This window comes from Nuphar pumila, chromosome 7 (genome assembly GCF_984573655.1).
Source record: "Nuphar pumila chromosome 7, dmNupPumi1.hap1.1, whole genome shotgun sequence".
Lineage (NCBI taxonomy): Eukaryota > Viridiplantae > Streptophyta > Magnoliopsida > Nymphaeales > Nymphaeaceae > Nuphar > Nuphar pumila.
This window is the reverse complement of record NC_143255.1, coordinates 118572004-118595063: the sequence shown is the minus strand read 5'-3', so window position 1 is coordinate 118595063 and position 23060 is coordinate 118572004. Positions and strand designations below refer to the sequence as shown.

The 23060-nt window shown below is 35.3% G+C and overlaps 1 protein-coding gene across 7 annotated transcripts; it reads left to right on the top strand.

Moving 5' to 3' along the window:
• Positions 1-319: 319 nt before the first annotated feature.
• Positions 320-17530, top strand: LOC149833151 (putative LRR receptor-like serine/threonine-protein kinase At5g48740). Of its 7 annotated transcripts, none has more exons than XM_090014946.1 (16): positions 320-633; positions 8606-8878; positions 9398-9618; positions 9706-9783; positions 9936-10056; positions 10146-10214; positions 10325-10393; positions 10871-10939; positions 11409-11480; positions 11716-11903; positions 12118-12323; positions 14757-14883; positions 15137-15202; positions 15986-16178; positions 16773-16911; positions 17160-17530. In XM_090014946.1, exons 2-16 carry the CDS (start codon positions 8637-8639, stop codon positions 17385-17387), a joined length of 2088 nt encoding a protein of 695 aa, XP_089871072.1. In that variant the 5' UTR covers positions 320-633; positions 8606-8636; the 3' UTR covers positions 17388-17530. The 7 variants fall into 7 exon arrangements, 6 of the variants coding, with proteins under 6 accessions (XP_089871072.1, XP_089871068.1, XP_089871071.1 ...); XM_090014942.1 differs by having other exon boundaries at positions 9173-9618; positions 9945-10056; XM_090014945.1 differs by having other exon boundaries at positions 9173-9618; positions 12211-12323.
• Positions 17531-23060: the final 5530 nt, after the last annotated feature.

The following is a 23060-nucleotide window of genomic DNA, read 5'->3' as shown; positions in this document are numbered from 1 at the left end:
GATCCATGGTTTCAATCATGTAATAATGAGAAAAAATCGGATCATTGGATCCAGATTTGCTCACATGAAGTCGAAAATAAATAAATTTAAAGTAAACTATGCGAGGATCCGTAAGTTGGATCCATTTGGATCCGAATTGCGGATCCACCTTGTGAAGACCAGCGGATCCATTTCGCAAGCACATCGTGGATCCGAAATCCAGACCGCGTCTCGATTCCGAATCTCAATCTCAGAACTGGCCCCGGACCGCACCCTGTAAAGTGGGAAAAAAAAAGAAAATATATAAGGGTGCTACAGGGTTGCCCGATGAGAAGAGAACCCTAACACAAGTAATAGCGATGGGGGGTTGGGTGTGTAGCCGTCGGAGTTGAAGGGGGGGATAACCACCTCCTCCTTCCTTTTCAGGGGTCGCCCCTCTTCAAAAGGGGTCCCGAACCTCTCTTCCTCCCACTACTTCTCTCATCTCCCTTTGCCTCTGTTTCTCCCTTCCCTCTGTCGCTCATCTCTCGCTCGTTCTCCTTCTCTCAGTTTCCCTGTTTCTCCTTCTTCCTCGCGACGTTCTTACTCGACAGTAGGGCCATCGAAATCGGCGACCATCGCCTCATGACAACCACCTTCAGAGCATCGGGCAAGGTAGGAACAATGTACCTTTCCTTTCGGGTATAGCATGGGGCTCGTGTGGGGTGTGGGTTGACTGAAACCCCAAATCGGTTGATTTGGGGGTTTAGACTACTGGGGAAGCCCAAACCGTGTGTCTGTGCCTCGGATTTTATCTTGGGGCCGATGCTACTGAAAAATCCCAAATCGCCGATTTGGGGTTTTTTTGCTTTTCGATTACAGGGGGGAGTACCTTTCGATTTTGGCTACTGTGAAAATCCAAATACGCTATGGGGTGTTCATGTAATAAAAGGGGGGTTTCGAGTTTTGATAAAATTTTCTGATTTCTGTTATAGGGTTCTCGGGTCCCTAATAGCCTGTGATGTTTTTTTGTTGTTAAGGGGTTTCCGGATTCCTGAATGCCCTGTTAATGGTTCTGGTTTTTGTTAGTTGGGATTTAGGGAAAATCTGGAACTCATGCTAAGCCTGGCTCTATGCGTGTGGAAGTATAACCTTGAAAAAAAATAGGTTATGCATAAATGATTTAGCAGGTAGGGAATTCTAATTGTTTGCATTTGTATATGTTCTATGGTATTCAACCTATCTGATTAGTTTCTGTTAGATGAATGGTGTTAATAGATTGCATGTTTTATGTCTCTGGAAACCTAGTTGGATTAACTTGGGAAATTAATATCAATGTTGTCTGTCTAGGGTGATCTGGGTATCATATGTTATTATTATTAGACCAAATGATTATTTAGTTAAATCATTAGCTTGTCTGTTAATGGACCGAAGATGCACTAAGGCAGATTACACTCAGTCTAATTTCGGTTGTGTGCTTAGTTAATATATTTTATTTGGATCTTACGCATATAGACAGGGCCTGATGGTTAATTTCTTTCATTCCCCTATTATATTTGAATCATGTTGAGTGTGTCGAGTGTCCTGTAGGGTGTGAATATGAGGGTGTATGTTAGAGAACACCCCTGTCATATTGTGTTCCTTTCTTTTTGTTTGAAGTCTATTACAGTCAATTCATTAACTACCCTCCACCAGAAACACATGCTAAAACCTCTTAGGTGAAATATTTTGTGTAAACGTCATTATGACTCAAATTTTGCTGACTTTTCTGTGTAGCTATGGCAAACCTGTTGTAGGTATATGTTATATAATTTTATTTTTTGTTACAACAATGTGATAGAGTGATGAAATGTTCAGTTGGTAGGTTCTTTAAGGACAGGTCATATGGATGATCAATTAAATATGCACCAAATTAGATTCATTGTGTGAGTTTTGATGAAAAATTAGTAGTAGTTGTCATGCCTACGGGATTTAAGGCTGGATACATTTCCTAATAACCGTCTTTTTGCTATTTTTGTATTAAGTGGAATTGCTTCTTCAAACGATTATGTAGTTAGAAAAGAAAACTTATGGTTGTGAAATCTAAGAAAACTAAATTGCTTGCACACATGAGTAATGTTAGAGCCCAACTGATTTAATAATACTTCGACACCCTAAATGGGTACTTTATTAAGTTAGTCATTGTTTGAGACATCTTGCCTAATGGGAAATACGAGTTGGGTACTTAGGTTGTTAACTTTTGTGCTATGGCAATACAACTGATGAAAAACTTAAAGTTAAATGTTGGCCCGACTAGTTTAAAGGTACCGGGGCATCAGTGTTTGACGAGTTTAAAGGTACCAAAGCACCCTGAGTGGGTTGTGCAATTAGTACAAAACAATTGGGATAAGATAAGATAAACATTAATTAGAACATTTTAGGTATCACACTGAGTAGAATTACTAGATTTGTAGTTTCACAGCTAAACAATTCTTTCAGAATGTGTCTCTTTACTTTTAGCATGTTGTAGACTTTGTAACATGTGAGATATTTGATTTCTGTTGATGTGCAGTCATTAGCTAAATGATGTACATGTTATTGTTGTTCCTTTACTTGTTTCTATATATGCTGAAAATTACACACGACACCCACATCACATACTTACACATGATATACCTGTAAGAAAATTTACAGAAATTCCTACTTAGACAGTTGTAATCTAATTCCTATAATTTTATCATTTTTCAGGTGAGGAGTAGAGTTTATGAGCAGCTGCGCGATGAGGCTTTGGTCGAGATTTTGGATTTACTGTTCTCAGAATAGCTTGAGTTCATTTTTAGAACATGTTATTAAAACTTTGATGTTATTATTCATTGATAATGAAATGAAATAAATGTGTTGGCTTGCTATCCACTGTAATGTTCTGAAATGTTTAACCTTATAGTATTACTTGTTTCCGCTGTTATAAAAAAAAAGTCAAAATTTGGTTAAAATTTCGGGGCGTTACATTATATATACTGATTTTTCTTAAAAAAACTATTTTAAAATATTGACAACTTTTTTTCAACAATGAGATTTGTGACAATGATTGATTGAGGCTTTGTTGAGTGTCACGCCGCGATCTTCCTTCAGTGGAATCAAAATTAGACGGCCACCACACTACTAAAAATCAGCCTTTCCTTTTCTTTCATATGATGTATGGGGAAACCACCTTAGAGACTGGAGACAACATCGCCACATCAGAAGCATAAAGGGTGTGTTTGCTTGGCATGGAAGAAGGTGACATGGTAGAAACTATTGCAGTACCTTTTGTGCGAAAAATAAATTGGACCACCCCTCGTGGGCGTGGAAGGTGTGCGAACATAAAATGCAATGAAAGAACAAGAAATCAATCAAGCACATAAGATATTGAATTTATGTTGTTTGACAAAATCGCCTATATCTAGAGAGAGTATGAGAGAAATTTTTATTAGCACCGACAAGTATATGATGTTACAGAACTCTTAAGAAAAAGAAAAAATACACTAATATGCAGCTAATGCAAATTAATTCAACTTGACAAGTCGAAACTAAGATCTGCATCACATTTTTTCTCCTCTTTTGTTGCAACCTAAACAATATGATCTTCACCCTTGTGAACAAAAACCCTCAAAGATTTCTCTTGAAATTATACCTTGGAACCACCCCTTATACCTCTTATATAGATTTCTAATACTTAATTTTCAAAAAAAAAAAATACGAGGATGTTTCCTTGGTAGTGGGTCTTATGTCTCATGTGGCACCTCAAAGTCACATTACCTTAACAATATCCACCTTGGGTTTGACTTGCCATCAACCATGTCAAAAAACTATCTCCTTCAATGCCCCATTTTCTTGGGGCTCATGCTTCTAACGTGAAACAATAACAAAGTTCAGGCAATGGCTTAATCAACTTATAAGTTTCATTATCTTTTGTGTGAACATTTACCAAGTGCAACTCCCCATTTTCTATCATATTTTAAATATCATGATTCTTGTACGTTAATATGCTTTAACTTAGGGCAATTTATTGGATTCTCTGCCAAGTGAATCACATTGATTATCATAATATAATTGTACATTCATTTGCTCAATGCCAAGTTCATTAACCACACTCTTAAGTCATATGCCTTCTTTTGTTGCTTGTGAAGTTACCACATATTTTGCCTCAGTCATGAACATTGCAATCACTGATTAAAGCATAAACTTTCAACTCATTCACCCACCCTCTGTAAATACTATACCAACATATATAGTGCCTCATAAATATAAAAAGATCTATTTAATTGCATTTTAATGCTCATTTTCTAGATTTTCTATACACTTGCTAACTACACCTATAATATGTGCAATGTCAGTTCTACTACACACTATGACATACATAGGACAACTCATTGCATTCGCATATGGCACCTTAAACATATATGTTTTTTCTTCCTTTGTGCTAGGATACAAATGTTTAGATAAGTTGTAATGTGTAGCAAAATGAGTACTTGCAAGTTTCACTTTTTTCATATTGAATCTTTCAAGTACCTTGCATACTTCTTCCTCATAAAATATAGATGTTCTTCTGCATCCTCACCTATATTTTATGCAGACTTTGTGAGGTATTCTTCGTAAAATATATTCTAACTTTCTTATCTTTGCCTATATTTTATACGGATTTCATTTTTCTCATAAAATATATGCAGACTTTCTCATCTTCGCCTATATTTTATAGACTTCCACTTTCTCATAAAATATATGTGAACTTCCTCGTCCTCATAAAATATATGTGAATTTTCTTATCTTCACCTATATTTTATGCGAACTTCATGAGGTCTTCCTCATAAAATATATGAAGACTTTCTTATCCTTATAAAATATATGTGGATTTTCTCATTCTCGCCTATATTTTATACAGACTTAATCTTTCTCATAAAATATATGCGAACTTTCTTATCCTCACCTATGTTTTATGCAAACTTCTACTTTCTCGTAAAATATATATGGATTTTCTCATCCTTACCCATATTTTATGCAAACTTTTTCTTCCTTATAAATTATATATAAACTTTCTCATCATCACCTATATTTTATATGGACTTCCTCTTTCTCATAAAATATATGCAAACTTTCTGATCCTCATAAAATATATGTAGCCTTTCTCATCTTAGCCTATATTTTATGTAGATTTCTTCTTTCTCATAAAATATATGCAGACATCTTCTTCCTCACCCATATTTTATGTAGACTTTGTAAGGCCTTTCTCATAAATCATATATGGACTTTTTTCATCCTTATAAAATATTTATGGACTTCCTTATCCTTTAATTGTTGGGTTAAAAATAGTAGTAAAGTATGTCATAGAGAAAGTTTACATCAGTAGGTTGTAGGTCCGCATAAGCAAAGGTTAAAATGTTTATTTTAATGCCTAATCATTGTTATTTTAAACATCGACCAAAGTATAAATTATAGTTTTTTTTAGAAAATATGGCATTTTTGTCATACAATACACTCAATTTCTGTTTATTTATTCTTTTATATCGGTGATTGGTTATATTAATAAATTCTTTTGGTACTCTCCCTGTAGATATATGTGATTTTGTTATTTAATAAAATGTTTACAAAACAACAAAAACAAAAGAAACTTTGTTGGAGGTGGAGCAAAAAGTTGAGAAGAAAGAAAGGGGTAACAATTATTTGTTAAGATCATCTCAAGTTCAATCATGGGATAGTTCATTACATAAGGTATTTAAAGAAAGTTAAAGAGCATTAAGTTAAGATGAAGAATATTGATTGTGGCTTGAATGAGTTTCTATTGGACTGAGATTCACATTGCCACATAAAGAAGTCTGAGGTGGGATATGGGAGCAACCTAAGGTTTCTTTAATGAAAAAGGTTACTACCTTTGAGAATTATAAAGAGAGGGTGTGTTCTCTTTTTGGATAGGGATGTAAGATAGAAAGAAGGTCGTCTTGTTCTTTTGGGTGGTTTTCAGATGTTTGGAGTTTCTCTTGGATTTATAGAGAAGTGAGAGATAATGTGATAACTTTTTCTCTATGAGTGAGAAAATTTTGGGTTGTATACATCCATCTTTTTGGTGGGTCAAACAACATGAGCAAAAGAAGGTCGTCTTGTTCTTTTGGGTGGTTTTCAGATGTTTGGAGTTTCTCTTGGATTTATAGAGAAGTGAGATAATGTGATAACTTTTTCTCTATGAGTGAGAAATTTTTGGGTTGTATACATCCATCTTTTTGGTGGGACAAACAACATGAGCAATTGTTCCTGTTTGTTGCTTTATTTATTCTCTCATGTATTGGTAATTGATTATATTAATAAAGGTTTTCGATACTCTCGTTGTGGATGTAAGCGGTTTTATCAAACCATATAAATTCTCTTGTCTTGTAGTTATTTTCTTATTTGTTTTTTATTGTAATTGTCTGTGTTTCTAATCGCATCAATATCAAATCTGACCTAATGTGATGCTGGGCGCGAGCCCTAAAATCACAATAGATCAAATCTCATGAAGGGGTTTAGTAACTTTGCCACTAAATCAACTTTGGATTTTATTCTAACTCATCATCCTAAATAGGTACAGTCAAATTTTATATGGTGTAAGGGTCACTACCCAAGGGCAGCACTCACATTTTTGTTTTCATGGCAAGGGCATCTTCTCTCCCCAAGACAGACTTAAAAAACTCTAGTTTTCCTCATCCCGTTGGTGTAGCTCTCTAAGAGTTTGGAAACATATCAACCATGAGTTTGGGCATAGATGCTAAAAATAAGAATCCATGGATAGTTCAATGGTTAGATGGGAAAGTCTAAAATTTTAGCATAAAGCGATTAAGAGAGCTTGGACTGTGGCATTTCATCTTGTAGTATGGAAACTGTGAAATGTACGTAACTCTATTATATTCGAGAATAGGGTTTACAACAGTCAACAAATCCTGCAAAGTTGTTTCATTGATCAAGGTAAATATTTTTAACCTCTGGATAGAGGTCGTTGGCATCTAGTCAATTTGGGATTTTCAAGTTCATTTTTATCAAAACCGGATGAGTTGAGAAATCATAAATCTTGTTCCACGGAACCCAAGTCTTATTATAGAATCTTCGACGAAGGATCAGATTCTCAACTGGTTGGAATGTAGGGGAATCACATTTCCAAATCGTTTTCTATTTGAGTCTAGATTTTAGACCCGACCTTAAAAATGGGTCGGGTTGGGTCAAATCTGTTCGGGATGTTGGTTTGGTTCTGGTATGACCAACCCAGTTACGCCCCTATTCACACGCTCGGATCCAGTTCAGGCTTCACACATGTAAATTCGGATCCATTTTCGGGTCATGGTTCGACCCGTTTGCAACCTACTTGTTATGCTAAATGACTGAAATACCCTCAATCGATCGTTGCCGCCTTTCATTCCCGCGCACGATATAATTGTTTCTCCAGTGAACGTTAGCTCCTCGTCTCTCTCTCCCTCTCTCTCTCTCTCTCTCTCTCTCTCTCTCTCTCTCTCTCGCTCGCTCCTGCAACAAGAATCAAAGAAACGCATCGCTCATCCTCTTCGATGTTCATCGCTTCTGGTATTCTTTCCTTCTTGTCCATCTTCTCTTCTTGCTCTCTCGGATTGTTCTTTACTGTTTACACGTTTTCGTTTCAACAATTTCAAGAATAATTGTTCGAACAACAATCGATATTCGAAATCATGGATCTCATAAGGTTTCAGCTTCTCTGTTTCCTTCTTCTGTCCATGCTTGGCCCTCCTCGTCGATCCCCACCGGGTACTCTGCTTTCGTATTCTTTACATTCTTTGGTGCTTTTCTTGGTGGATGTCCATTTTCATCCATTTGATATCTTTATTTCGTTTTTCTTGAACTATAGGCTCCGTGAGTCCATTAAGTGGTGAAACCGCGCCTATTCTTGATTCTGGCAGCACCTTGGATACTGGTTGCGCCGAAAGAGATGCATCTCCGATCAGAATCACTCTGCCCATCTTCCCCTGTTCTCTAGATTGCAACCATACGGCGATTTTTTGTTCATTGGACGGCCACCATGTTCTATTTGGGGATCGGTTCTGCCGAAAGAACTTCGACGGGTTGAACGGATGGCTGTTGTACTGCGATTCTTTGGGGATGGCTGAGTTTACGTTGGTGAATCCGAGTTGTTCAGGTGCATGGGTGGAGGAGACTACATGTTTTAGTGTTAATGGTCTCCTTCTGTTCTGCTTGATCCCGGTTTCAGGATGTGGGTTACCTGTAATCTTTGCACCATATTCATATATTGAAAGCAGTTTGCATATATCTGTTGGAAAGAGGTTCAGAATCAATTATGGTTTTGATTGTGGTTCATTAAGGTATCAAAACATCGGATTAAGGATTTTCTTTGTCACTTTTTTTAGATTAATTGCCTCTTTCCGAGGTAATATGGTTTGATTGATATCTTGCCCCAGTTTGATGTTTCGCATGTTGATGAGAACACAGCTATCCTATGCAGGATCCCGGATGTTGGCCACCAATTTTGCTATCATTTTTTATTGTTCTTTAATAAAAATGGATTCAACATCTCAAAACTAAGAATATCTCTCCTCTTTTATTTTAGTAGTTCTTGAATGATTTGTCTACAGAGGGTCAGTTTACATTGGTAGGTGATGTCCCTTCTTTATTATTTCAGGTATGGTTGCGGAAAGAATTTCGTATTGAGGATGGATGAATCTACGTTGGTGAATTTTAGCTGTTCAGGTGCCAGGGTGGAGGAGTCTACATGTTTTAGTGTTAATGGGCCCCTTCTGTTCTGCTTGATCCCCATTTTGGGATGCGGGTTGCCTGTAATCTCTCCATCAGATGGCTGCCGGGTTGTGGCATATTCATATATCACAAGCAGTTTGCATATATTTATTGGAAAGAGGTTCAGAATCAATTCTGATTTTGATTGTGGTTCGTTAAGGTATTAACACATCAGATTGAGGATTTTCTTGTACTGATTAATTTTCTCTGTCTGTGAATACGGTTTAATTGATATCTTGGTCCAGTTTGATGTCTGGCATGTTGGTGGGAACATGGCGATCCTATGCAGGATCCAGGATGTTGGCTGCCAATTTTGATATCAATTTTGCCTGTTCTTTAATTAAAATGGATTCAGTATCTCAAAAACTAAGATATCTCTCCTCTTTCATTTTACGAGTTCTTGAATGATTTGTCTACATAGGGTCAGTTTGACAACCCTTCTTTATTATTTCAGGTATCATTGCAGCCATGGCTGTGAGTTGAACAGGGTTCATAACTTAAATCCTATGCATTTAACCAGCATGATTTATGTTTGGGTCACATTCAGCATCCTAGATGCTAAATGTGGTTTGCATGTTCCTGGGCACTGGTGTGGAGTTTTATTTGAGTCAATTTTTTTAAGCCATTCACTTCAATTCGATCAGCTCAAGGCTTACTACTTTATCCTCCCTTTCGATAGTATGCTGTTTAGTTCCTCAAGATTATGTGTGCTGGTGAATGGAAAGAGTGTTTACTCAAGGTATATCTTGGAAAGGTCAAAAACATCGCTACACTGCTGTTTGAGGAAGAAGACTTTAATTGTTAACATTGAAATTCAAATAACCGGCCTCAACCCTTTTGCAAATGCATTGGAGACATGTATAATCATTGATATATACACCAGCTGTTCATCAATAACAGGTGAATATTTATGTGGCTTTGAGAACTCATTTTCTTGAAAATCATCATTGAATTTCTCCTACAACTTTGTTTTGTTTTCTGTATCAGTTATCTATTTGGTTCAACAATCTTGTCTTGCAATCACTGCAACCTGTGACACATCCGATAAATGTAATTATACTTGTGGTGAGTTGCCTAGAGGAGTTCACTATTTTCTTAAACAGTTCGATCTTTTAGACTTCCAAAATAAAGTTTTCTGTGTTGAAAGTATGAATTAGCGAATATTGTTCAAAAAGTTGTTGACATACACTCACTCTAATTCATTTTCTAAATGCAAGTGGTTTCAGCTCTTCTGCATATTGGAAAATCCTTCAGTACAGAACTAGGATGGCAAGATGATCCATGTTTTCCTATCACATGGAAACATTTTGGGTGTCTAAGAAAGAATCTTTGTTCACCGTAAGCTTGAGAAGTGTCTTTCATAGTGATCTTGGCCAAACATTGTTTATATCTGCTTGGTTTATAACTTACTGTTTCTATTTTCACAGGCAACTCTCCAACATAAATTTAGAGGTGATGAGTCCAATGCTTTCTGATCTGGTGGGCTTACACACACAGTAAGTTGAATTGGTTTCATGACTAGGATATCCACCTGGTAGCATGTTTTGTGATAAACTAATGACCTTTGCCTTTATGTTTGATTCTAAGGTGTTCTCTTCTTTTTCAGACATTTGCATACTTCATCATTGAGTGAACATGTCCAAAATTTGGATACTCTGCAACTACCAGAAATATGGTGAGAAAGTTTAATTTCCTCCTTCATTTGATTTGCTTTATCTTTTATGCAATTCAATGATCTTATGAAATATACATAACAAAAATTTCCCTATAACCTTCTATTCTAGTGTACTCAGTTAAGATTGAGGCACAACAATTTCAATTTTTGGAATTTCATTGTTTCAAGTTTTAGCTTATGAAAAAGAATAACTTCATGTTGGTCTCGGTCTACAGTTTTTGTACTATGTTAAGTTTAGTAATCTATGAGAAGACAGTAAAGTATTTCAACCATAATCATCTCCTTGTGTTAATAGTTTGTCTGTTGTACTGTTTCTCTTGATAATCTTCAAGGGAATCTGGTTCCTGCTGAGTAAGATACTGTTTTGCTGTATGCTATCAATATGTCTCATGAGTCATGAATCAAATTTATGATTTTCATGATTTTCTTGTTTACACTATCTTGCAAATAATGAACTAAACAAGATTTTTATTATAGGAACCTGAGGTGCAATGCATCAAATTCATTTGGCTATAATAGTTCCACCTTCTCTGGCGTTAAAGCGTCGTAAGTTTTGACTTATCTGTATTTTTGTTCTTCCTATTCATCCAAATATCTCCTTATTCCTGTAAAGAATGATCCATTGCCTTTATAATATTAAACTCTTTATAGAAAAGACATGTCCATATGGTGAAATCAATGTCGCCAATCTCAGTGAGGGAAGTTTTTTCATAAATTAAAAAAAAAAATTTGTTTTTGGAGAATCTTGGGAAAATATCTGCATAAGTATAAAGAAATTATGAAAATGTAAATTTATTCAAAAAATGTTTTCGTTGCTGTGAGTGTGATACTTTGAAATCATCGTGGTATTTTTCAGGATTATAGTGTGCTTAATTGTACAGTGTCTTCAGAAATTGTGCTTGGCTTTTGAATAAAATTAACAAGTATTATTGGAACAAAGACAAAGTTAAGGATATTACTTCTTCCAAGACAGAATGATCATGTTGGAAACTCATCTCATTTTCTGTTTGTCAAGGGACTTCCAAAAGAAAAGTTTAGAAAGGGCATTTTCAAAGAAGCTGGCTTGTCTACAAAAACTTCACTCATTGTGAGTACAACTCTTAATATTCTTTAAGATGCATTACGTTTGAGATGCACATGATTTTCTCTATCACTCCCTGGAAACCATTTCTAAACCTTGATGAGTTTTTCAACTTGGAAATCTTGAAGACAATGAACTTCAGGACTTATGGCCTGAATCACTGGACAGACAAATTAGACAACCAGGGGTGGTGTTGTGGAACTTTATTGTGATTGAACTATTGTTGATGTTTTTTTTGCAGAGGGCCAGCAAACTCATTTATTCACTTGTCATCCTTGAATTATTCTTCTCTTTCAACTGTTTCAATAACTCAAACTCTGGAAGACGGAGCCCTTTCAATGCGAGCTGCCCATCATAGACATGGCAGAGAAATACTTATTATCATCTTAATTTGTGGAGTTTTAACAACACTCATAATTTCAATTTTAGGTATTATATTTGATGAGGCTGGTAGCTTTGTGAAGTTTTCAGTTTTCCCCCCTCAATTTCACTTGTTAAAAGGTCATGCTCAAGCACTACAGTGCATTCATATGCACACAAAAGTATGTCTTTGTGCATGTGGAACCAAATAATGATGTGTTTGATGAATTATGCAATGGCATGAGGATTCTTATGCAAGGCTTTTCAAATGATGCATATGTAGGATTGCCTTTTCCAAATCGCAATGCAAGTGCAGTTCGGCGTTTCTCATTTGAAGAGATTAAATCAGCTACAAATAACTTCATAGATTTTATAGGTTGGGGGAGCTCAGGATCTGCCTACAAGGGGAAGCTTCCTAGTGGAAAACCTGTAGTGGTGACAATAAGGCATGCCAAAAGTCAGCATTGGTCCAATTCCTTCTTCAATGAGGTCTATGGTTCAGCATTCAAATGTTATGCCATGTTATCACTTGTCATTGTAGATTCTAGTATTGGATTGTTCTTGTAGAATTGTTTAGATATGGCGTGACTCTGCAGTTGGTTTCTGTTGATTATAAGCACTGTATATTGATTTATAGATGTATGATATCAACAATTTATATATACTGTATGTATCCAAGTCTAGGTAGCATATTTCCTGGCTCACTGGTCACAGATTACTTGGTACTTAAAGCTTTGATAGTGAGGGTAAGATCGTTTTCACAAAAAATAATGTTGGTCAACCAGGAACGCAGGGTCTTGTGGTCTCAAAGTAGAGAACTTGGTAACTATGGTGGGGATTTTCCTGAGTTCCAAACCTTAAACGCAAGCAACATATGATGTCTACTATGGCCTTCCATTGATATTCCTTTTTTCCCTGAAAATTATTGATAAAGCATTTTGCTCTATGCATGAACTGTTTGGTCTTTTCTTTTGTCATTTAGTTCTTGTTTGTGAATTAAACTACATGCTAAAGGTTTAGTTTATTGTGCTCCATCAATAAGTCTAACATATTATTGCACTCCATATTTATGACTTCACCCTGGAACATACCTAAAATTTTATCAGGCATACACGATTTTGCAACTACTTCTCCTTGGTCTTGGATGCAACTTTTCCTTGGGATAGTTTTACTACCATCTCTATGCTAATGTCTCTTGGATGATCTGGATTCCTCCTGTAAAATTGATTTTGCTACACAAATCATGTAGATCGTATCTATAAGCTTGATCCACAAAATCTTCAAAAAAATGATGAAAACTAGTGCTGCCTACTAGATGGCACAAAACTAGCGTCAGTAGCCCTTATCGATTTTGGGTTTTTGATCAGATTTTTAACTCGACTAGGGATAACTTTAAATTGCAAGTTATATTCTGAGTCATTAGATTATGAGAGAGAGCTTCTGTATTTTTTATGAGATTCACAGGCTTTGAACCAATTAAAGACAGCCATTTCACAAATATTGACCTTGGTATTATCTTGATTCTCTACGAGGCTATTTCTCAAGTTATCGTTTGTCTTTTATAGGTCTTGGAAAAATATTGGTAAAAACAGAAAAATAAGCAATATTGATTTTACTTATTTCTAAAATAGAAGATAATTGAATTAAATACTTTATTTAAATCCATTTTCTGAAATAAAATATCCAAAATTTTCCTGAGATTTTATTGATATTATTTTGAAATTTGAAGATATCATACAATTTTTTATGTACCTTTAAATACACAACATTTTCAATATTAGTCACTCCGATTCCAAGTCAATAGACTACCTAAGGGGTGTAGGAATCAAGTGTATGTTTGTAGGCTGATCAACCCTACGTCTTACAGTTATTAATCTTTATATTAGGTTTTCAATATGATTTGTGAGGATGAAGGTGAGAGAGGCAATCAAATGTCATGTGATTTTCAAAAGGAGGATTAGAAACCAAGTATCAAGCAGATTTTGGAAGAGTACCTCATATCTTCTCAAAGGCTTCAACATTTTCCAATTGATGATACATAGCAAACCAGTTGAGTAGAATTTATCGTGACAAACTAGTTCACTCCTGAGATTCAGGGATGTTTAAAATGTTCATAGGATAAGTTAATGTGGCACTGCATCTGACAGTCTGGTTTTGTATAACCAAGAATTTGACAAAATCATCAAAACATTGGCTTTCCTAAATACAGATACTTTTATGGGCAACCAATTATGATGCATCATTAGCATCAGAAGAGACTTGAGAGTTAAGAAAAAACTCTCTTGGGAGTTAGAGATATGAAGGTTCAAACAGAACTCATCATAAGTGCTTATAAATATCTTTCCTCCAATAAAAGCCTAGTTGAAGTCTAAAATTAATGAGATGACCTTGGTTACAAAGCTTCTGTTAATTATGACCTTGGTTACAAAGCTTCTGTTAATAATGTTTAAGGAAATTACTGATATATCTAATTTCCCATTGTTATATTGCAGATCATGTGTGTGCTATTTAAAAGAGAACTTCCCTTTAATTATGTAATCGGCCATCTATTTAACCGACAAAGCTCATGATCTGTTTTGAGCATTGGATTTTCATTTCTTTGAATGAATGCATTTGCAAGATGTCCTTCATTATAATATACATGCATACATACATACATATATATGTATGTATGTAATATATATCTTAAATCTGTCTGTTGGCATGTTCACACACACATCCATCCACCAACACTTAATCAGGTTAGGTTCTGGTTGAAGAAAGTAGACAATATGTAAAAAAACCATACCATGTTCATATTGGAGACAAAAGCACAAAATTATGCTATATAAGATGAAGATTTTTCTTATTTTTTTGCTTCTATTTCTTGTGGTCTCTTCTACCTATTTTGTTCTCACTTTTTGTGTCATGACAAATCTGCAGGTGAAAAGATTATCCCAAGTAAAACATCAAAATCTCGTTCATTTGGAAGGATTTTGTCATGAATCAGGATGTCAGATTCTGTTGTATGAATATGTACCAGGCAGATCCTTGGCAAAATATCTCTATGGTATGTTGTTTTAACTGTGTTGTAGATAAAAAAGGAAAGCTGGACTAGTTGTACTCATGCTACCCTAGCTGAGGAGTTGGTTTCAAATCCCTTCTGGGACTATCCTCTAGCTTCACTATGGGTGGCAGAAGCCTATAAAGTGAAGGATGGGTCATGTATTCCTTCATTACGGTGCAGTCTACATTGATTTTGAAATGTCTTTTTGCTTGTTTTGTGTCTGAAGTTTGACTAACCATGTGAAATGTTGTTGTAGTTTCCAACAGTGAAAGTACATTGAATTGGACAAGCAGGCTGAAGATTGCACTTGGTGCTGCAAAAGGTGATTGGATTTTATCTTTTTCATTTTCATATTTATTTTCTCTTTTTTTATGGGTGATTGCTCCTTTGTGTGATTCAAATCCAACAACATTAATCTCGGTTAGTGCAACCATATTGATTCCATCTTTAGAGCGTTGCATTCTTTTAGATGTTGAGAAAACTATTGGATTGAAATTATAATAGTCTAATAATGAATGGATGTAACTAGTGTGTTTTATAAGAATATGTAGATCACAACTATGGTGGTTGCCAAGTTTCTGAGTTTGGATCTTCAAAATGGAAACTAGATGCTACCAGCTTCCGCTTTTCTTAAATTATGTTATCAAAATGTACACTCTTTAAGTATCTGAGTAGTGAAATGACACTTACTGGCACAAAAACTTAATTTCAAATCTGTCGCTTTTCAGTAATGATGCAACATGAGACCATACTATTTTAAGGACAGGAGTAAGATACTCAAAGTCGTATTCACATCTGCATTAATTCCATGATTGATAGGTGAGGGAACCTGACCTGTGGAATGTACAGTCAAGAATTCCTTTGTAAAGTCTTGTGGGTCCAGTGGAATTTGAACAGTAGATATAAGAAGCAGGTCTCTATGCATTATTATCGGGTTAAGAATTCTATGATTATGGTTGAAATGGTTTTCAGCCCCTTCTCTATGCATTATTATCAGGTCTGCATATCCTTCATCATTCTCTGGCCATCTCATTAAGTTGCACTGCGCTTGCATCCCATTGAGTCAAGCAATTTTTGTACAAGTCTAACTCTCTCTGTTTACCAGGAATAAGTTACCTTCACAATTATGTGAGGCCTAGGATCATACATGGGTATGTGAATAGTGGCAATATCCTTTTGGATGAGGAGATGAATGCAAAGGTTAGTGACTTCTGCCACCTCCGTGTGCAAGCATCGCAACTGGATCCAACTCTAACATATCATGTTGTGATGGAAACTACCAGATACCTTGACCCTGTGTAAGTTTCTGAATTTCATTCTTTCAAACCCTTTGATACCCACAGGTTTCTGCTTTGACATTGTTGTTGCAAAGGTTGTTGGAGCATGTCATGAATGAAGTTTCAATAGAACTGGAAGAGTGCCTTCTTGCATAGACCTCAGAGTGAAAACTGTCCAATGCACCTTGAATGTCGTTCATCATCAAGATGAATGGCACCCAACATCCATAATAAAAAAAAAAGAATGATCCCCACCAAGAATTTCTGATGTCATTTAATTTCTAGATGAATGTTCAGTGGTTGAGAGGTCGACGGCTGAGATTCATTCAGAACATGAAGCTTTTGGTTGTGTTCATCTTGATGATGAATGGCTTCTAAGGTGCCTTGGACCTGATGTGCTCTTGTAGGTGGCATTGTTATAGAGGCCATCAGTTCAGTTCACATTTTGCCACTGCTTTCTGTAACTGGAATAATTGTTTGATATTAGATGATAAGGTCTTCCATCTCTGCAATATCCTTGAGACTTATCTCAGACTGGGGCCACACAGTCTTCTCACTCATGGCAATGTGTGGATGTACATTCTGATACACTCGTTTCACCTTTCACTTCTGCAGGTATTATTCCAGACATCAATTAACGAAGGAGAGTGATGTTTACAGTTTTGGGATAGTTCTGTTAGAGTTAATATGTGGCAAGGAACCTTTGAGTCAAAGCATTTTCAATGGTCTTTATTCCTCCAGTTTGGTCCAATGGGTAAATTTGCTTCTGCCACTGGAAACAATAATGTTCATTTTATTTCCTGCTTAATATGTAAAGTCAGTTCTTTATATGTCTTCCTCAGGAAGGCACCAATGTGACCATGGTTTTGATTATTAATTTGAATACACATTTTTCCATTTCATAGTAAAATACTTCTAGTTCTTTTGATAAACTTTGGTATAGTTTCCAATTACGCATGTGTATGCTTTCATTCTCATTCTATGTTTGATTTCTGCATGTAGGCAAAACCGCGGTTGCAAGCTGGTGCATTCAAAATTGTTGATGAGAACTTGAAGGAACAGTATGATATTGACAGCATGAGAAAATTTGCTTCTGTTGCTGTCCAGTGTGTAGATAGAGTTCCATCAAACAGGCCAACCATGGAAGAGGTTGTTGAAGGCCTAGAAAATGCCTACAGCATTCAGCTTATTCATGATTTGGATGTATTATTGGATATACCTTTTATTTAAATAATTACCCGTAAAAATGTATATGTATGAAAGTATTCCTATGAGCATGAAAAGGCATGTTATTGTTTATACCCACATCAACATGATGTCTGTGATTACATGCTGAGGAAAATGCTAAATTAAATATTATCTTCTTGAATATTTATCAGTGATGTTATTGACTTCTGTGATTGGATTAATGCTGAATTAAATGTCTGATTTGTTGTTGCTTGTCAAAGGAAATGAGATTTGGAACATTGTCATCTATGTTGCACAGATATTCATCAACTAGTCTTTTGTTGTCTCGTCTCCTTCTGACTAGCCCTATCCTTGGATCTACGAGCTCAGCCTGACATGCTATAATTGAATGCTAGGGAATACCAAGATTAGATCCAGTGATCGCACTGAATACCTTGCAATATATTCTATCCAATTAATGGATGCCTTACATCCCATTTCAGAGAGGGGCCTATTGGAAATTTTATATGGCTTTGCATAACTTTTGATGAAAACCATGAATGTGCCAATTTGGACATGGGAGAAAACCTCAGCCTTAGAACTTTGCGTAGGTTGTCTTTGATGTCTCACAAATCAGGTTAAGGATATAAGTGAGTTGGGGTGATGCAATGTATATTATTCTTTTTCTGCAATAGGGTCTCTTGAAGATGAGGCCTTTTAAGAGATAGACCTAATCATTGCTCTAGTATGTGAAAATCACCTTAAGACCCAACAAAGACCTTGAAACATGCGACTTTCATGCTTGCAGTAGACTCGACATTGTCTTTCTGTCAATTAGACAATTTGATATGTGCGAGGGCACGTAGCCCTATTGAGAGTCAATGGTTAATAACCACGGTGGTCAGTAGCCTTCAAGATAGGATTGGCTGCACAAACTTTAGTTTTAGACAATCAACATGTTATATATTGGTATTGTATGTCTATGTACTAGGTGAGTAAAGCTTTTATGATGCTCGTAATGGTAACTAGTTTGAGCATATTATATTATGGTCAAACCTTTAGTACGTCTTTCAATGTGGTCTCAGATAGTATACTAATAAATATGAATATGTTGAGTCAAAGTCATGATTTTCCAAATAATTTTTCTATAAATCTTGTTTTTTAGACATGTTTGTAATTATTATGTTAAATTTTATTTTTTGTATCTCTAAAATCTCTACAACTTTTATAATCATGTTTTAATTAAAAATATTATTTAATGAGAGATAAACTTGTCAATTAGGAGAGTGTGGTGGAGATTGACATCAATTGAGACTCTTTTCTTGATGAGAGATTGAAGTCCTCATAATCTATAAATAGAGGGTCTCATCCTAGGGAAGAGCAATGGAAAAATCTTTCTTAGTAGCCTTGTATCATGTACCCAAGAGGCAAGCTCGGGTCCGCCCCATTTGACATGCTCATAAACCTAGGGTTGACGCAAAAACTTGAGCCCGATTCTCTTTTGATGATGATTTAAGTTAAAGTAAGTTGATATAGCCTTGTGCCTTATTTTTCTTTTGTTTTCAATTAATATAAATTTGGGAATATGACTGGTGAAAAATATATTTTTTCTTTCTCTCTTTTTTCTTGATGTTATTATTAATTTATGTATATTATTTATTCAAATTTGTGCTTGGATCCTATACATATATTTGGATCAGATCATACCCAAAATCTTATAGCACTTAACATAGTTTGAGAAAGCCATAACTTCACAATTGTATATCCGATTTTCATTATTTTTTATGCATTGGAAAGCTTATTCAATTCTCTAGAATTTGACTTTTTAAGCCAAAAGCAAATTTCTCATTTATCATGTCTGAAATTTCATTACAAACAATTTTTGTTTAAAAAAAATGATTATACTATACCGGTAATTTGATGTGTTTTCCTAAAAACTCTATAATTTTCGATATTCTCCCTATGTCCAAAATCACAAATATCTTGATTTAAACATATCTTTTTACCCTTCGCATATGTGATTCCTTTCAAATATGTGATTGTTTTTTGCAAAATAATTTTTGTTCTCATATTTGTATATCCCTGATCAAATGTCGAAAACTTGTGTTTTTACAGTCATTGAAAAGGTGACACATGCCTATAACTTTCATATTTTCAGTTAGAACCGAAAACCCCTCTACAATTCCCATTTCTAAGTTTCAAAACTATAATAGAAACATACTCTACACCCTCTAGGGTTATGAATTTTTTGTATATTCTATGTTATTTTTAGACCACCTGCACCGAAAAACTGAAAAATTAAAAGAGATAGATCGAGACATTAGCTTTACACTGCCACCACAATCACCTTAATCTTATGAGTGATTGGGGAGAAACGTCATCAGGAAGATAGATTGTTTCTCCTAAACATGCAAACAACAAACATTGGCGAGGATGAATAAGTCCACATAAAATAGAAAGTCTACATAAAATATATGTGGACTTGAGGAAGTCTGAATAAAATTTTTGAGGACTTGAGAAAGTTCACATAAAATATGTGAATTTCCTCATCTTGTTTGAGTTTGATAGGATGTTTGCAAATATTATCACGTGAACTTCGTGAAGTTTGCAAACAAAAAAAATGTGCATACCTCATTTTAATTGGGAGTATGCGGCACTCGGCGAACGGACTTTAATTGGGAGTATGTGGCACTCGACGAACAGACTGACATTTCATTCAACTTCGTGAGTTTCGCGCACGCAAAGGGTAAAAAGGATATTTCAAAGATGACTATTTATGATTTTGAACATGGGGATAATATAAAAAATTATAGAGCACTTCGATAAATGTGTCAAATTACCCGTACAGTACAATTATTTTTTGTTTTGTTTTTACATGTTTGATTGTTTATTTAAATAAGCTTGACCTTATTTATGACTATTCATTATGATTACATATTTATTTCTAATTGTAAGTGTATATTATTTGGAATTTGATCAATGTAGATAAACTTAGATATTTTAAATGATTATTTATGATCATATATACTACTTTCGAATATTGATCTGGTTAAGAAAATTTCATGTACATATTTAAATTGACATGCTATATGGATCATGTACATAAGTTTATAGCTAATCTCATTACTATGTTTATTTCAAATAAAAAAAGAGATGTATTTGTTTCTTATAAAACAAAGTAATGGGATTTTATACTTGATTACAAACATGTAGATATGTCATGCTTGATTAATGATATTCCTTGTAGTAGTTGAACTTCATAAAGTTTAGAGGTTATTTTTTAGATATTATCCTATCAGGTTTTCCAACACGATCATTTCATTTATACCCTTGCTCATAAGGATGTAAATGGATCGGATTCAAATATGATGTGTCCAATACTTGATGGTGAAAAACTCATGCTAGATCCGTCGGCTTACATGTAAACGGATTTGGATATCTATCAAATTTGGATATGTCACAAAAAAATCTAAACGATATCGGATATATGGTTTTGGCTTATCAAATGCAACTAATTGGAATTGACTTAGGTCAGATATAGGATACGATTTTGACATTTGCTCACAAAGAGTTCCATGTTTGCCTCTTTTGACTTTTTAAAATTGGCAAGCTAACTCCTGTGAGATTCTAACACGAGACCCCTCGATTATGATAACATAACCATCCATTTAATCTACCTTGATAATCATTGCTATATTTGCTTAGCTATTTGTTTAAAATTGGTAACAAGATGTCAAACAATAGTTAAGTTAGAATTTAAGACACTATATGAACAAGAATTTGTTAACCAAGTTTTGTTACCAGTCGTTGGGGTATGGTATATACTCATTAAACTTAACAACTTATTTCCATGTATGGCTTCTCTTGCACTAGAGATGTGCATGGGTTGGAGTTCCAATCGGGTCCGAGCCAATTTAACCACTATTATTAGACTGGGACAAATTATGTTCATATCTAGGTTGGATCCAGAACAAATGTACTCAGGTCTACTTGGATCTAGGTCGAAACCAGACACATACAACCTATCTTGAAGATTCAGATTGAAATTGGGTCCAGTGCAACCAGTTTATGTTTTTCACTTGATAATCAACAAATATTACTTGTTTTCAGCAGACCCAGTACCACATGATTTCATAGTTTAACCAACTCTAGTTCTATTGTGAGATTCAAGTTTGATTCATAACCAAAGGGGGATACCCATTTAAAAAATAGATCAAGTATTTGATCAAACATAACTTTATCCATACTATGCATAGGTAGGGCAATCTCACTAGTTTCCCCAAAAGTTGTAGTAGTGTGTTTGTTACACAACGAGGAATGAGAAGTGTTTGCTTAGGAAGGATGTTTTTTTTTCTAAAGAATCCAAAGGCATTCTTAAAGAAAAGTTTTTCAACTAAAAAGAAACAATACTGGTCTTGTGGGAGAGTTCTTTCCCATTGAGGGATGTGAAGCCTTTTTCATAAGAAACAAGGCATTTCTCTAAGTCTTGTTAGTTTCATGTAGTTTTGATAGAAAATTGCCAAGACATCAGCCAAACACTCCTTTCCTTCTCTTTCCCTCGTGGCAGGAAGGAATGTTGGTTCAAGTGGGCTCCAGCTTCTTTCTCAGCACCTACATTTTTTTTTGTTGATAGGCAATTTGGCGTTAGGCAGACCCCCACCAGTTATACATCATACCATTGGGATTCGAACTTGCAATGTCCCAATACAAGGTGAAGTGCACTAACACCTCCTACCAAACAAGCGGAGCACCCGTTAGTTTATACTTTTCTTTTTTTTCATGATGAGGAACCCTTGCGGAAGTGAGGAAAAAATCCTGAGTGGAGCCCCACAACCACCTTGCCTTACACGGCCCACCTTTAAAAGCTACCGTCAAACATCTTCAACTCAATGCCTTCACATCCACTCTGCTTCCTCTTTTCATGTATAAACCCTTTCATACCACCTCCCCTATCAAAGACTCTTATGGGAAAGCTAAGTTGGCAAGGGTGTTTAGAATTCCATGCCCTTTCCATCTTTTAAAAAAAAAAGCTTATTAAAAAGGAAACTAAAAAAAAGAAAAATAGAAATCCAAGCCCCATTTTCATAAAAAAAGACCCTTCCATTTTTTGTTTTTTTTGGTAACAAAGCTGGAGGAATACCAAGAGCAGATGCAATTATCACACTAAGCTGTAGGAAATTTTATATGGCTTTGCATAACTTTTGATGAAAACTAAGGATATTCAAATATGATTGTGGTTATGTTCACGAACTGTTTTGGTACTGTATGCAATTATGACTTATGCAAATATCTTATTATACTTTTTTCATTTTGGGTTAAAGGATGAGCTCATATGAAAACTTATATAAGTTGTGTCAATTTTTGCGTAGGAAGAACCTCGGCATTAGAACTTTGGATACACTAGATACACTACCTTTAATATCTCACAGATCAGATTTGAGGTATAAGCCTGAGTGAGTTAGGGTGATGCAGTGTATCTTATTCTTTTTCTGAATAGGGTTTCTTGAAGATGAGGTCTGCAAGAGCTAGACCTATACTCATTGCACCAGTATAAAAAATCACTCAAAAACCCGACAGAGACTGTAGAACTTGCAACAGGCATGCATGCAATAAACCTAACATTGTCTCTATGTGAGATTCTTACACGAGACCCTTCGATTATAATATTACAACATAACCATCTAGTTAATCTCGTTCGACCTTGATAATTGTAGCAATATTTGCTTAGCGGTTTGT